Source organism: Crotalus tigris, unplaced genomic scaffold (genome assembly GCF_016545835.1).
Source record: "Crotalus tigris isolate CLP2741 ecotype Arizona unplaced genomic scaffold, ASM1654583v1 scf7180000017683.1919423, whole genome shotgun sequence".
In the NCBI taxonomy this organism is placed as follows: domain Eukaryota; kingdom Metazoa; phylum Chordata; class Lepidosauria; order Squamata; family Viperidae; genus Crotalus; species Crotalus tigris.
In genome coordinates this window covers 1,384,797-1,399,992 of record NW_024096563.1, presented here as the reverse complement: position 1 = coordinate 1,399,992, position 15,196 = coordinate 1,384,797, and the positions used below count along the sequence as shown (strand labels likewise).

General features: G+C 40.3%; 1 protein-coding gene across 3 annotated transcripts in view; it reads left to right on the top strand.

Moving 5' to 3' along the window:
* PEAK1 (pseudopodium enriched atypical kinase 1) overlaps nt 1–12,405 on the top strand; it is a 36,804-nt gene extending 24,399 nt beyond the window's left edge. For 2 of the 3 annotated variants that reach the window (XM_039337620.1, XM_039337622.1), the window contains one exon: nt 480–4,079. In XM_039337620.1, coding sequence (XP_039193554.1) covers nt 480–1,610 — 1,131 coding nt within the window. In that variant the 3' untranslated portion in view covers nt 1,611–4,079. Of the gene's footprint in view, nt 1–479; nt 4,080–11,898 lie in introns of those variants that run through there. The other variant, XM_039337621.1, reaches the window with a different exon arrangement.
* The last annotated feature ends 2,791 nt before the right edge of the window (nt 12,406–15,196 follow it).

The window sequence follows — 15,196 nt, the reverse complement described above, 5'->3', positions numbered from 1 at the left end:
TGCATTCTATAAGTTCATGCAATAAAGCCCTTTTTATAACTTTATATTCCATATGTTTACAGGATGTTCCCAGGAAAAGTCTTCCAGTAGGCCTTCAAAGATGTATTCTTTTTTTAATGTGAATAATTTGACATTGAATCTCTAGCTGCTTGGCTTATTTCTATTACATATTGTTTATTTTTAAAGAAATGTTTTCTTATTACTGTTTGCTTTCTACAAAATATGTGGGAGAGAGGGAGAGATTCTAGCAGATAAAGAAGATGGTGCCTTAATACCGTCAGCTTCAGCAAATACACCAAATACAGCAAATACATTGCTGAATTAGGTCTCCTTTTCTGCTCATGCCTCTTCAGAATCACTTTTTTCAGTAGCTGTTTTTATTTATTTGTAAAGAGGCACAAGTGGATATGTTTTCAAATAACAGTTTTTCATTAACATTTCAAACCTTTTTTTAAATTCTTTTTTCCCTCTGCCTTCAGATTTGCAAGAGCAGAGCTAAAGAATCCCAGCAGTATTATCACAGTTTGGCCATTCGCCAGAGCTTGGCCATTCATTTCAACATACAGCAGGATTGTGGCCACTTTCTGGCAGATGTACCTGTTCGTCTCCTTCCGTGGGAAGATCCCAGTTCACCTGAAGTAGAGGAGGAGGTTGAACAGAAGAGCGAAGAGAGCCTCTCTGCTATGGACCTTTCTCAGGACAGTCCAGGTCCACAAAGCCCCATCAGTAAGCAGCGCAGCAGAGTTGTGGTTATTACCCGTGAGGTTCCCTACCTATCAGTGGCCGATTTTGTGCGAAATTCTGTGAATCACCACTCTAGATGTCCGGATTTGTATGAAAGACAAGTGTGCCTACTACTCTTACAGTTGTGTTCCGGTCTAGAGCACCTAAAACCGTATCACATCACCCACTGCGATCTGCGTTTGGAGAACCTTTTGCTGGTAGGCTGTCGGCCAAGCAAAAGCTTTCTGAACCACGACTCGGCGGAGCTCAACCCCAGGGCTGTCTCCCCCACCCGGCTTCTGGTGAGCAATTTCTCCCAAGCCAAGCAAAAGAGTCACATGGTGGATCCAGAGATTCTGAAGGACCAGTCTCGCCTCGCCCCAGAAATCATCACCGCCATGCAGTATAAGAAATGTGACGAGTTCCAGACTGGCATCCTCATTTACGAAATGTTGCATCTGCCCAACCCTTTTGATGAGAATCCAGAGCTGAAAGAGAAGGAATACACTTGGGCTGACCTACCCCAAATCCCTCGCCGGTCACTTTATTCTCTGGGGCTTCAGAAGCTGGCTGCTTGCCTACTGAACCCCAACCCCTCCGAAAGGATCCTGATCTCTGAGGCCAAGGGGGTCCTTCAGTGTTTGCTTTGGGGTCCTCGGGAGGATTTGTTTCAGAGTCTCAGGGCCTCTGCTAAACCTTCACCAAGAGAGGCTGTGCTCCAAAACTGGCTGGACATCAAACGGACCCTGTTGATGATTAAGTTTGCCGAAAAGTCTTTGGACAAGGAATGTCAGGTCAGCCTTGAAGACTGGCTGTGTTGTCAGTATCTGGCTTTTGCCACTATAGACTCGCTCAGTCGCATAGTGAAAATTATGCGGCAGCATTAGTGTCCCAGGAGTGGTTGCTTCACTTGGATAAGCCCAAATCCTTTCCTTGGCACAAGCTTCATGCTGTGTTAACATTCTTATCTAGGTCTTGAGGTCACCAGCACTGAGCAAACAGATTTCAACAGGAAGTTCTATTTCCAGTCTCTTGGGAGAGGTCTGAAAATCATCACACCGCTGTGAGTGGGCGAGGAAGGTGAAAATGTAGTAAGGAAGCCATTATTTCTGATATACCTGTTTTGAAGCAAAGTTGCTATAATGACTAAAAAGAAATGAGTCATCCCCAATCGAGCACCAAAATCTAAAAAAAAAAAAAAAGACCTCCTGACCCTGTGATCTTTGTCAGTTTATCCCTGTTTTTATCCCAACTTACTGGACACATTTCCTGTATACATAGCTTTTACAGGATTTGGGGGCGGGGGTCGCATTCTTGATCTAGGACAGAAAACAGTGATTTAATGGTACTCACTGCCTCCTAAATAAATAAATAACTTTCTCTTTAACAGAAAAAAATAGGTTGTAGAATTGAGGAATGGAAGAATAGGGGTGATTTTCCCACTCAGATTTAGCCATCCTTTCCCTGAGTTCTCTTTGTAAATGTATTTTTCTTTTATTTTGTCATTTTTCAGATTTAGTCATCACCTCAATATACTGCCAACTACTTCCTTTAATGGAGTGAGCAGGATCAGTAAAGATTATTTATGAAGTGTTACTCATCATGTTGCTAACTTACATGCACCATAAGATCCTAGGGGAACTGAAGCCAACACCTATTTAAAAAACTGTCCTCATATTCTTACCCAGCTGATGTATAAAATCAGGGTTGGTTTTTGAAAAGTATTCAGTATTGCACTGTGTGCCACTTTCCAAAACAAAGTGAAAGCCAGCTAGGCTGACTGCCGCAAATGTTTCTTAAAGCTCAGCTTGGTGTGATAAGTAAAGTGCACAACTAGAGATTGGCTTTGTACAGGCAAGGTTCTGGAGAAGAAGTGGTCACATGAGCAAATACACTGTGTGAGTTCTCTGAGACCTGAAAGTTTAGGCAGACACAATTAAATTGTGCCCCATTGCAGCTTCCTTTGGAATTGACCTCATAGCTGCTATCAGGATTTTTAAGTGATTACTTTTGAAAATCCAAAATTGTAGAGATATCACTGACTCTTATGAAAGTGCACATGAAAGTGACTCTAATAGAGAAATATAACTGCCTGAAGATGTGTTTGGTCTTTAGACCTCTTTTCTGACTTCCTTAACCCACCATCCTGGCCTTTTCCTGCAGAGGCAATTTAATCCCACTGTATCTAATCTGTCTGCTCAGTGTGGTTGGGGTTGCTTGATTAGCTCTGAAACAGTGGAGCTGCTGACCAGTATTGAATTCCCAAATCTGGGGATGTTTGTTGGAACATGGATAGCTCTTGTGTTGAGCCTGTGCTTCTCTTCTGGATATATGTGCAATTTTTGGATATATTATAAGAAAAACTGTTTATGTTTACGTTACATTACAGATGTAACCATATATTAGACCTGCCTTCCCTTTCTTTTCTTATAAGGCACATAGATGCACAAAGTTGTGTGTTTTTTCTATGGATTGGTGTTTCTGTTTCTTTATTGTTAAACTGTGACTGATGTGTTTACTTCAGCCTTTGAGACAAATAGCCACTTTGAACAGAATATGCAGGTTTGGACCAGAGATTAAAAGATAATCTGCAGAAACTAAATCACTACATCTGATTTCTAGGCTCATGGAGTAGAGTATGGCCCCTCATTTAATGGAAACTGAGCCCAGCATAGAATATGTGGTGGCTTCTTAAAATGTTTGAAATCTTTCTGCTTCCATATCCATAGACAATTGGAGAAAGATTGACTAGAATTCAGGACCAGGTGTGTGAATGTTTTATTGCTTTAAAACAAAAGTGCAAAAATTGTTTGCATGCTGAACACTAGAATGTGAGTTATGGGTGTTGCACAATTGACCACCAAAACAAGCATTTGCTATGAGTGCACTACAGAACTGTTTATTAAAAACATGAATTATGGTCCTGCTTGAAATAGTGAAAAGTGACTATATACACTTTTATGGGTGTACTTTGCTCACAGCCTGCTACTTGCTCTTCACGCTGGACTTTTTCTCCAATTAGGTATGCTTTTAATTGATATCTGCATGTATATAAACATTCATTTAGCTTCCTTACCATCATGGTAGGCTATATTCCATAAGGCCACTTTACATACTTTTGCGTGTAAGATAATTGCATTGTGTCCCTCTCATGTTGATATTACCTGTAAAATAGACTATTGAATGTTTAAAATGGCCATGCATATTTTATGCAGCAGCGCCCAAATGTCATGTTATCTTTCAGATATTATTAGCATTGTGCACTCCATTCAAGCAGAGGTATGTGTTCACTACCATCTCCTTTTTATATAATACTAGCTGAACTTTGAAAATGAAGGATAACTGATTGCTCTGTATCAGTGAATATTTCTCTGTGTGTGTGTGTGTGTGTGTGTGTGTGTGTGTGTGTGAGAGAGAGAGAGAGAGAGAGAGAGAGAGAGAGAGAGAGATATGCAGAGGGATACATAAAGATGCAATATAGCCGAAGCTTCCACATTTGGTGGACCCTGGGACTGCTTTTGCAAACAGTCCTATTGAAACCCAATTCTCATATAGATATCTGCCATTTAAGAGTTTAGCCAGTCCAGACTGATACAAAACGTTGCAGTATCATTTCTGAACAAAATGAAATTCTTCCTTGTTTTTATAAAAACATAAAACATTAACAAATACAAACATACTTCTACTATACTTTAAATACATGTATTAATGGAGTGCAAGGGATTGTAATTTTCAAATAGCCATACTGACTGTAAATAGATATTTTTCTTACATAGATATATTTGCAAATTGTAAATATATTTTTTGGAAAGCTGCTGCTAAATTTATGTTAGCACAATATATACAATTTTTCTAATGGCAAACAAAAATTCTCTGAAATTCACTTTAAATTTAAATATTTGAATACAGTACACCCTGGAACATTTAGTGTCATTAATCTTTTCTGGGCTAAGAACATTGCCTCGTCACAGATATAAAAGCTACTAAGAGGAGAATTCTGTGGTGGGAATTGCTCAGTGCCACTACCAATTTAATAATAAAGTCTATATTAAAGAAAAGAGAATAAAATTACCTGTTCTGCATGAAACTAACAATCTCACCAAGAGCACTATTTGGTTATGTAAATTTAAGAGTTCTATTGACATTATTGAAAACGAAAATGAAATAATAACATCTTCCAAATCTGCAATTTCTATAGAATAAAACAAGACACAGCTTTAAAATTATCTAGACAAAATAAAACTGGGAAAATTCTTACATTTTTCAAATGATAACCAATAGGGAAGGCGAACTACTGCTAATGCTGTTAGAGACAAATCAGCATTATTTATCTGCCTTACACAGTGCTGCAAAATCTAAAATGTGGAGAGCAGCAAAATTCAGAGAAGTGGCAATTTTCTTATTCAGAAGAATAAGAAAATATTCACATGAAACACGAAGGAGAAATCTTGGAGTCATTGGCACCTTTTTTCAATATTAAAAAGGTCTGAATGGTCCCCTTCCTGAAATGTGTTTAATGAGGCTTACGGTCTGCCTCAAGTGATTAATTACGTAGCAATTTTTATGTCTCCCAGCCTGTTGCCCTGTTCAAGCAGAGCCTTCCGCAGCAGTTAGAGTGCAGTACTGCAGGCCACTTTAGCTGACTGTGTTCAGCAGGTCAGCGGTTCAAATCTCACCGGCTCAAGGTTGACTCAGCCTTCCATCCTTCCGGGGTAGGTAAAATGAGGACCCAGATGGTTGGGGGCAATGTAAATGTGTGTGTGTGTGTATGTATGTATATGTATGTGTGTGTGTGTGTGTGTGTATATGTATATGTATATGTATATATATATATATATATATATATATATATATATATATATATATATATATATATATATATATGTATGTATGTCTTTGGTTGTTGGGTTTTCTCCCACGTAAAATTGGAAGTGTCTTGGCGACGTTTCGACGAAGTCCCATTCGTCATCTTCAGGCTGGTGTTTTCAGCTTCGTGCCTCGAGCAGCAGTGTGTGGTCTTGGCTGTTTCTTCCTTTTAACTGCCAGTGGAGGTATGAACTGATTGGGTGGGAGCTTGGCTGTGTTCTGATTGGGTGGAGGTGTGTTCTGATTGGTTAGGGGCTTGGCTGTGCTCTGATTGGCTGGGGGGTTGGCTGTGCTCTGATTGGCTGGGGGGTTGGCTGTGCTCTGATTGGCTGGGGGAGTGTTCTGTTTGGTTGTGCTCAGGTTAGTCTGAGTTGCAGAGGGATTCAAGATTTTGGGCTGCCCTGCCATTCCTTGGGTTAGGTTAGGGTTCCCTCTGCAACTCAGACTAACCTGAGCACAACCAAACAGAACACTCCCCCAGCCAATCAGAGCACAGCCAACCCCCCAGCCAATCAGAGCACAGCCAACCCCCCAGCCAATCAGAGCACAGCCAAGCCCCTAACCAATCAGAACACACCTCCACCCAATCAGAACACAGCCAAGCTCCCACCCAATCAGTTCATACCTCCACTGGCAGTTAAAAGGAAGAAACAGCCAAGACCACACACTGCTGCTCGAGGCACGAAGCTGAAAGCACCAGCCTGAAGATGACGAATGGGACTTCGTCGAAACGTCGCCAAGACACTTCCAATTTTACGTGGGAGAAAACCCAAACAACCAAAGACCTACATACAAATACCCGCGAAAACCTCAGAAAACATATATATATATATATATATATATATATATATATATATATATATATATATATACACACACACACACACACACACACACACACACACACACACATACACACATTGCTTACTGGTGTACACCACTTAGAGAGTGCTTGCACTTAAAGCGGTATATAAGTCTCATAAATAAATAAATAAATAATAAACTTGATGCCAGATCCCAGAATCCGTGGCCAGCATGATATTAGTTTTAGAAAAAGTGCACTAGCCTGGTCAAGAAATGGCTCTCGGGCCACAAGAAGCAGAATTGTTTTTAAATGGCTTTGTTCTTAGCTGCTATCTACCACTCCAGCCCCCCCCCCCCCCAAAACACCTTCCTTATAAAGGAACAGATGTAGTCCTGGAAGTAGAGAACTGAACATGGAAATACTGTAGCCTCTCTTCCCTCGCCCTATAAATACTGTGCCTTTAACGATAGCACACATTTTTGCAAGTTGGTTTACACATTTAAAATACAGGTAGTCCTTGAGTTAACAACCACAACTGAGCGCAACATTTCTGTTGTTAAATGAGACATTTGTTAAGTGGGTTCTGCCCCATTTTACAACCTTCCTTGCCACTGTTAATAAGTGAATCGCTGCCGTTGTTAAGTTAGTAACACGGCTGTTAAGTGAATCCGGCTTCCCCATTGACTTTGCCTGTCAGAAAGTCGCAACAGGGCAGCACATGACTTTGGGACACTGCAGCCCGTCCGAAATGTGAACCAGTTGCCAAGCATCTGAATTTTGATCACATGATCACGAGGATGCAAAGGTTGTAACTATGAAAAACAGTTATAAATCACTTTTTTCAGTGCTGTTGTAACTTTGAACGGTCACTAAATGAATTTGTAAGTCGAAGACTAACTGTAGATGCAACAAGGGAACTTCTGATTAATATTCACTGTATATTCAAGATATTGCTATTGTATATAGGCCTAAAAAAACAGCAAGGCCTCTGTCCAGTTGTTTCAGAGTAGCGTTGTTTGGTAAAAGAACTGGGGGAGCCCATTTGGCCTAGTGCAAGGATTCTCAACCTTGGCAACTTTAAGACTTGTGGACTTTAACTCCCAGGATTCCTCAGCCAGCAAAGCTGGAAGTTGAAGTCCACAAGTCTTAAAGTTGCAAGGTTGAGAACCCCTGGCCTAGTGGTTAAAGGCATCAGGCAAGAAATTGTAAGAAAGTGAGTTCGAGTCTCGTCTTAGGTATAAAGTCAACTGAGTGACTTTGGGCCAGTCATTCTCAGTCCTAGGAAGGAGGCAGTTAGTAAACCAGTCTGAAAAACCTTGCCAAGAAAACTGGGGGGACTTGTCCAGACAAGTCTCTGAAACACAATTGAATGAAGGGGAGGGGGGTGAAGCATAGAGGGAAATTGCCTTGTTTGGTCTCATCATACAAATGAATGTACTTAGAAGTGCATTGTGAATCCTTGACAGAGTTAAATTGTTCCTAAACCTGTGTTTTCACGGATTGGAGCTACACTTAACTATTTATAGGATTGCCATCCCCATATCCAGGAACTTTATTGAAAATTATTAATTCCTAATGAAATTCTCCCATAGCATTTCCCTTTCCATCCAACTTTTTGTTAGAACGCTGTTTGCTATAATGCTGAAGCAAGGTTGAATCGATGGAGAAGGGGAAAACTGTCCGTTTAGCTTGTTCCAGAGTGCTTCCTTTAGCTTGCACAGATCCTGCTTCCAGTTCCTTGACTGTTCCTCTAGTCTCGGAATTAGAAAGTTTGATATATATATATATTTTAATAATGGAAGGAAATTGTTGAGTGTCTATATTTTTATAAATGAATTCTACTGAACTACAAGCATAATCCAATTTGTTTTTATGCCAAGTGTATTATGTATTTGAATATACATTTCTTGAATTTTAAAAATTCACATAGTAGGCCGGCCTCTCTTTCCGGGCGTTTGGCATAGGCACCTCCAGAAACCAGCTGAACTTTCCTCAATCTGATGCTCAGAGATGCTGGCGCTGTGGGCTGGGAAATTTGCAGATTTGTAGTCCCAACCAAGCTAGAGGCTTCAGGCTGGGAAAGGTCTACTCTAGAGTAAATTCCTCTACCAGCCTGCAGTTTGGTACATATTGTAATGATGAGGATGGGCTTATTCCAAAATGATGTTTCCAACGTACCATTTGATGACCTGAATTCAGACTTAGAAAGGTTTTTTTGTCCTGAGGTGGTTCTGTGTGTGATTAAAAAAAAAAAAGATTTAATTATGATGAGCAGTATGTGGAAAGATCTATTTTACTTTTTATTGGGAAGACAAAGTATTTTAAGTCAAAAATTCTTATTCAGATACAGTTTTATATGGTATTCCTTTTCCAGTGCCTCAAGATGGTGTGTGTGTGTGTGTGTGTGTGTGTGTGTGTGTGTAAGACTCTGCCCCTCAGCAGATCATTGTATTTGGAGTTCACTGCATTGCTCTGTCGGGTGCTTCATCATATTTATATTTATCCATTCTTATAGCTACCTTATACCTTTTCTGTGTTCAGACGGCAGTTACACTTTGCTGTGGTACTTTGCAGTGTACTCTGTGACATACATGTTATTATGTAAATAAACCAGTTTTATTACACTGAAAAATCCAGGCATACCATTTCTTTCATTTTCTTATCTCGATGCTTTCAATATAAAGGAATTTAAATACCGCTGGGAAGCCCTCTTCTTTTAAGGATTCCTTAGTAAAAGATACTAAGAACTTCTCTTCATATCCCGTTTCCTCAACCCAAATGTTCTTTTGTGTGGCGTGGGACAAGCTTGCTGCCGTCAATTTGTCACGGGACAACTCACCATGGTACAATTTAACAATTCAATTTAATTATTTCAAACAAAAAGTGTATTTTAATTTTTGTCATTCACGTTTCATTCATTCATTCTGCCCCTCCTTTTACGTCCATTCATTAACGATTCTATTGCACCATTTTTTTTGATATTACTATAACTCTTGTCCCACAGCAAGTTTGGCTGTGGTGAGTTGTCCATGGCAGCAAACTGTCATAGACCCCTTTATGTGACAGAACCCTCTTTAAAAAAAAATAAATAAATTCTCAGCCTGGCCCTTCAAAATGTAACAGACCTGAGTCGAGGGTATTCTTTGCAGAGAATTTCCCAGGCATCTCACAGCTATGAAACCTCCCTGGGAAATGCTAAAATGTGTGGCATAAGAAACTAGTCAAGTAGATCAGATTTAAAGGATGAAGCTTCCCCTGTTCCTCATAGCAATGCAGCATCTCTTCTCATTTTGACATATCTAGGTTGCACCCGTTTTTGATCCACTGGGTGAGATTTTAAACTTAGCTTTTTTTGCTCACTTTTTTTTTTCCTGAGGAGAAGAAGAAAAACAACCCTGAAGCAAAGGAAAAGTAATCATGCTGGCTGGGGAATTCTGGGAGTGGAAGTCCATACATCTTAGAACTTGCCAAATTTGAAAAACAGCACCGCACTGCTGTTATAAGTATTACCACCATGCTGGAGAAAGCAAGAGAGGAAAGGCTTAATGACACCAGTAATTAAGTCAAGGATCATAATATGCACCTCGATTCAGGAGGAAACATAATTTCAGCTTCATCACCCAATTAGTACTAATGGTTTTCCTGTTCTCTATTTCTACCTGTTGAAAAGACAACTCATTCAAACCATAATCCAATACGTAATTAGGCAAGATTTCTTTTTTGTGTTTAACGGTATTAAAATATAGCTGCTGTTGTGATTTGTTTCGCTTTTCAAAAAAATATATATATTTCTTCCAAATGTATTGGCAGGTTGCCATCTAGAGGACGCAGAAGGAAAAATCTCTGCCCCACCACACATTTTTCTTCTGTATTGTGCATGAACTTAAAACAGAAGTAATTTTTTCCCTGTAATTATGTTGTTAACTTGCTCAATTTATCTCTGTTCCTTTTGTTAACCTTCATTATTGACATTTGTCATATTTCCCTGTTGGGGTGTTTGTTTCTTGTTCTATATTTTTAACTGCAGCCTTCTGCTCTTTTCCATTTTTGCACAGATTAATAGAGCATTGAAACATTGAAAACTGCAAACAGCTTTGCAATCTCGGAAGGCTTCATTCCTACAGAAAGAAATATACTTTTTTCCAGCACATAGGCATGCAACATATATACTGTATACATACAGTATATGAAAATACCTCCATTCTTTAGAAATATTTAATTCAGGGTCTTTATAACTCAGCAGATATTTTTCAGAGAATGCATCTGCTATGACTTTTGCTCTGCTTGTAATATGGTAAATAATATTAAGAAAGCTTTAAACCAAACAAAACACATCTTGTAGCATTGACTCATGACGTATTTTTTTCCTTAGAAAAATGGGTCAAGCAGCTAAAACTCTTAACTAATGGGAAGTCTCGCAACAGGATACTTTCCTGTTTTTATTTTTTAACTTGTCAACTTTTATTGTCAATGCCATATACAGCAGCCTGTGAATTGCTTCATACAAGCTATATTTCAAATTCTGCCTCTGCATTCTTGACAAAAGAGTACATCCTATTCCTCTTTTATTTAAATGTCAGCTTCCTCTTGTAATCAGATTACTGCATAATCACTTGCTCAAATCTGTCAGAAGTAATTAAAACACAGACTATACGCTCTATCCCCCCCACACACACCTTTTGTGTGTATAAATCATTTGATTCCTGAAGTTCAGATTGAAATAAACGGGAGATAAAATTATCCAGAGGATAAATTTAAGTTTGGGAGTAGAATTTGTGGGAGACATGCATCACAGGTGGAAGTTGTGAAGGTAAAATGTTCTCTCTTTTTTTAAGCCTTGTTTTCCTGAATAAAGAAACCATGGGTGGGTTTACACATCAATATTATCCCATTGGTGATCGGGAATGAGATCTAAAGCCAGACTGTATTTGGAGGGTGGTAAACTGTAGCAGGTACCCCTTGATGGAAGTTAGCCCCCCCAGAAGGAAATATTAAAAAGGCAGAAAAATATATTTTTCCTCAAAGGACTTTTTAAAACCAAACCTGGCCCCAAATCTATCTCTCTGCCCCAAGCAAGACTTTAGCCCTATACAAATGCAGATGTAAAACCATCAGAAAATTGAAGCCAGAGCAATCAAGAAGACAAAAGAGAAGATCTGCATACCCCACCCAAACTCTAGGAGTCATTAGCCCCATCACCTGGGAAGCAGGATATGATAATAGAATTAAACCACAGATATCAAGGCCTAGACAAACTCAGAAACAGCCTCAAGGTTCATGCCACAGGAACAGGAAACAATTCCAAACAAGGCTAGAGGGGGTATAAAAGCCTACTGCCCCATGTGCTCAGCCCTTCTCTCTCCTCTGCACTTTCCTGAAGAACCATCTTTCTGCAATAAACTGTAACCTTCTTCCCAAAGCAGTCACCATGTTTGCTTATTTATTCCCGGCTTGGATGAACCAGGATGAAGACTTTACTTCTAACACCCTGTCTCTCTCAACAGCTTTTGATACCATCGGTCAGCTAACCTGTTTTGCAAGTTGGATAAAGAATTGCGCTGGATTCACTTTTATGGCAGGACCAGCTTCAGAAAAATTGGCAAGCGTTCTATTTAACCTCTTGACATTTGAGCTCAGCCATCCTAGCAGGAGAGCCATCTCAATTCAACATCCACAGGTTCCAATAGCTAAATGGAAATCCAGAGGGAATTGCAAAGCGGAACACCAGTTAACGGAGCTAACTAGCCAGGAAAGCCCGTTTCCATGCAACTATTTGAAATCAGAAGATGGATTAATCAGCTCCAATAGGGTGGAGTTGTTTACTTTCCCCTTTACACCCAAAATCCATCTTAGATTTGTTTTAATACCAAATAAGAGGATTTAAGCAACTCCTGGACAAATTTTTTTTAAAAAGAAAACCTCATCCACTTAACACCCAGGACATTTAAGTTGGCAGATCTGTGCTGTTGAGGTGTGTTGTGCCTTGCCTCCTTGTGATAAATGTTAATTACATGACTCGGTTGTTAAAAAATAAATATTCTTCTTCTCCACTACGAGGCTTCTTTTCCTGTACGCCATTTCATTTAAATTCTGTTGTGCTCAGGAAATAATCCATCAAAGTGGAAGAGTGGGATTATCCCCTCCGAGATATTTTAGATGCAGTCAAGCCCCTTGAAAAAAACAAAACAAAAAGCTGAAAAAGCCGAGGGAATCTTGGCATCCAGTGCTGTGAACTGATTTTCTCCTTGGCAGATCTAATGTAATACCTCCTCCCCTGCGGGGTGGGTGGGGAAAAAAATTTACTCTTTTCCCAGTTTATCCCCTCCTGGGATGGCAACAGATCAAATTGTAGCTAGCCTTCTCCAAACAACCCTTTCCAAAAGGGCCGAAGCCAAGAATTCTCTCAAATTCCCCCCTTGTGCATTATTCTTTTCATTACAAAAGATCGTTTCACAAAGTAGCAACCTTCACAAACCTGTGTGCCTCAGTCTAGGGGCCCTCCATATAAAAATAACCTGTCTTCTTTTTATTATTTTTTTTGACACTGAATATTCCTTTCATGAGCTTCGAAAGGGGCAGTTTGAATAAAAAGGCTGTCATTTGGAATAAAAATCGGGGCATGAAAGCATTGGATTTTGCCACCGTGACCTTAAGTACAATCAGATCCTACTTTCTTTCATTTTTGTGGGGCCTTAGATCACAGCCACTTTTTATTTCACGGGGTGTCTTATCTATAGTCGACATTTCCAGCACTTACAGACCAAATCACAAGCTGAGTTCACCCACAGCATGCAAACCGCCTGTTAGTTTCGTAACAGGATTTGCTGCCTAAGATATCCCTCCTGAGTTGACCTCTTGGCTGTGTGGCTGTAAGTCTAGTTTATGACAGTGAGAACAATTAACCAGTGGAACAACCTGCATCCAGAAGCGGTGAATGCTCCAACACTGGAAGTTTTTAAGAAGAGACTGGACAGCCATTTGCCTGAAATGGTATAGGGCGGTGGTGGCGAACCTATGGCACGAGGTGGCACTTGGAGCCGTCTGTGGGCACACATGCCGTTGCCCCAGCCTTGCCTCTGCCCGCAACCCCCTCACCCCCGAGCGTGGCCCACACGGAGCAGCGCAGCCAAGGACATGACAGCCAGGCAGTGTAGACAAGACTCTGCCCTCACACCCCAACTTGCTGGGCAGAGGGCGTAGCTGCCTGGGCGATCTGCAGCGGGCCTTGGAGGCAGTGAGTGGCCCTGCGGCCAGGCAGGGGAGATGGGGATGGGGGTGGGGCAGGGCCAGTTTTGGGGCATTCGGTCTCTAAAAGGTTCTCCATCAGTGGTATAGGGTTTCCTGTCTGAGCAGGGGGTTGGACTAGATGATCTCCAAAGTACCTTCCAACTTTATTATTGTTGTTGTTATATCACTCTTTCCCCCAAGCCCCCCCCCGCAACAATACTGCAGCCACAACCCAGCTTCACAAACCTCCCCAGGGAATTACAACAAAACAACAACAAAATAACAACAACAACAACAACAATAATAATAATAATAATAATAATAATATATAATAATAATAATAATAATACACTGTCCGTATATATAGCCAAGATATTGTAATGGAGTTTGGCTTGGACAAATGTGCCACACTTACTATCAAACAAGGAAAAATAGTGAAAACTGAAGGAATCAAGATGCCCCACGAAAATAACATTAAGAGTCTGGATGAGGAAGAGTACTACAAATACTTGGGTATCCTTCAAGCTGACAACATCAAGCACACTGAAGTCAAGAAAAAGATTAGAGGTGAATACATCAAGAGAGTGAAGAAGATCTTAAAATCCAAACTCAATGGAGGAAATACCATAAAGGCAATCAACACCTGGGCAATCCCAGTCATTAGGTACACAGCTGGAATAGTGGACTGGACTCAAGCAGAACTAAAAGCAATGGATAGGCAGACCAGAAAAATAATGACAATGAATCATGCCCTTCATCCACGCAGTGACATTGATAGACTTTATCTACCAAGGCAAATAGGTGGGCGTGGAATGCTACAAGTACATCAGATGGTTGAAGAAGAAAAAATGGCTTTGGAAGAATATCTGAAGAACAATGATGAAGATGCACTGAAATTAGTATATCAGGAAGGCTTACTAACTACTGGAGAGACCAAACTGGCCTACAAGAAAGACCAAATGAAGAACAGAATAGAGGCATGGGAAGACAAAGCACTACATGGCCAATACATGAAAAAAATAGCTGGGAAAGCAGATAATAATAAAACCTGGCAATGGCTAAGAGCAGGAAAATTGAAGAAAGAGACCGAGGGACTAATTCTGGCTGCACAAGACCAAGCCTTAAGGACAATGCATACAAAGTCAAAATTGAGAAGACAGCAACAGACAGTAAGTGCCGCCTATGCAAAGAAGCTGAAGAAACAGTGGACCACTTGGTAAGCTGTTGCAAGAAGATTGCACAAACTGATTACAAGCAGCGGCATGACAAAGTAGCAACAATGGTGCATTGGAAGATCTGCAAAAAATATCATTTGCCTGTAAGCAAAAACTGGTGGGATCATAAAATAGAGAAAGTCATAGAAAATGATAAAATTAAACTGCTCTGGGACTTCAGAATTCAAACAGACAAGCACCTGCAACATAACACCCCAGACTTAACAATTGTCGATAAGAAAGACAAAAAAGTCTGGATAGTGGACGTGGCAGTGCCTGGAGACAGCAGAATAGAAGAGAAAGAACTGGAGAAGATAACAAAATACAAAGACCTACAAATAGAAATAGAAAGACTGTGGCA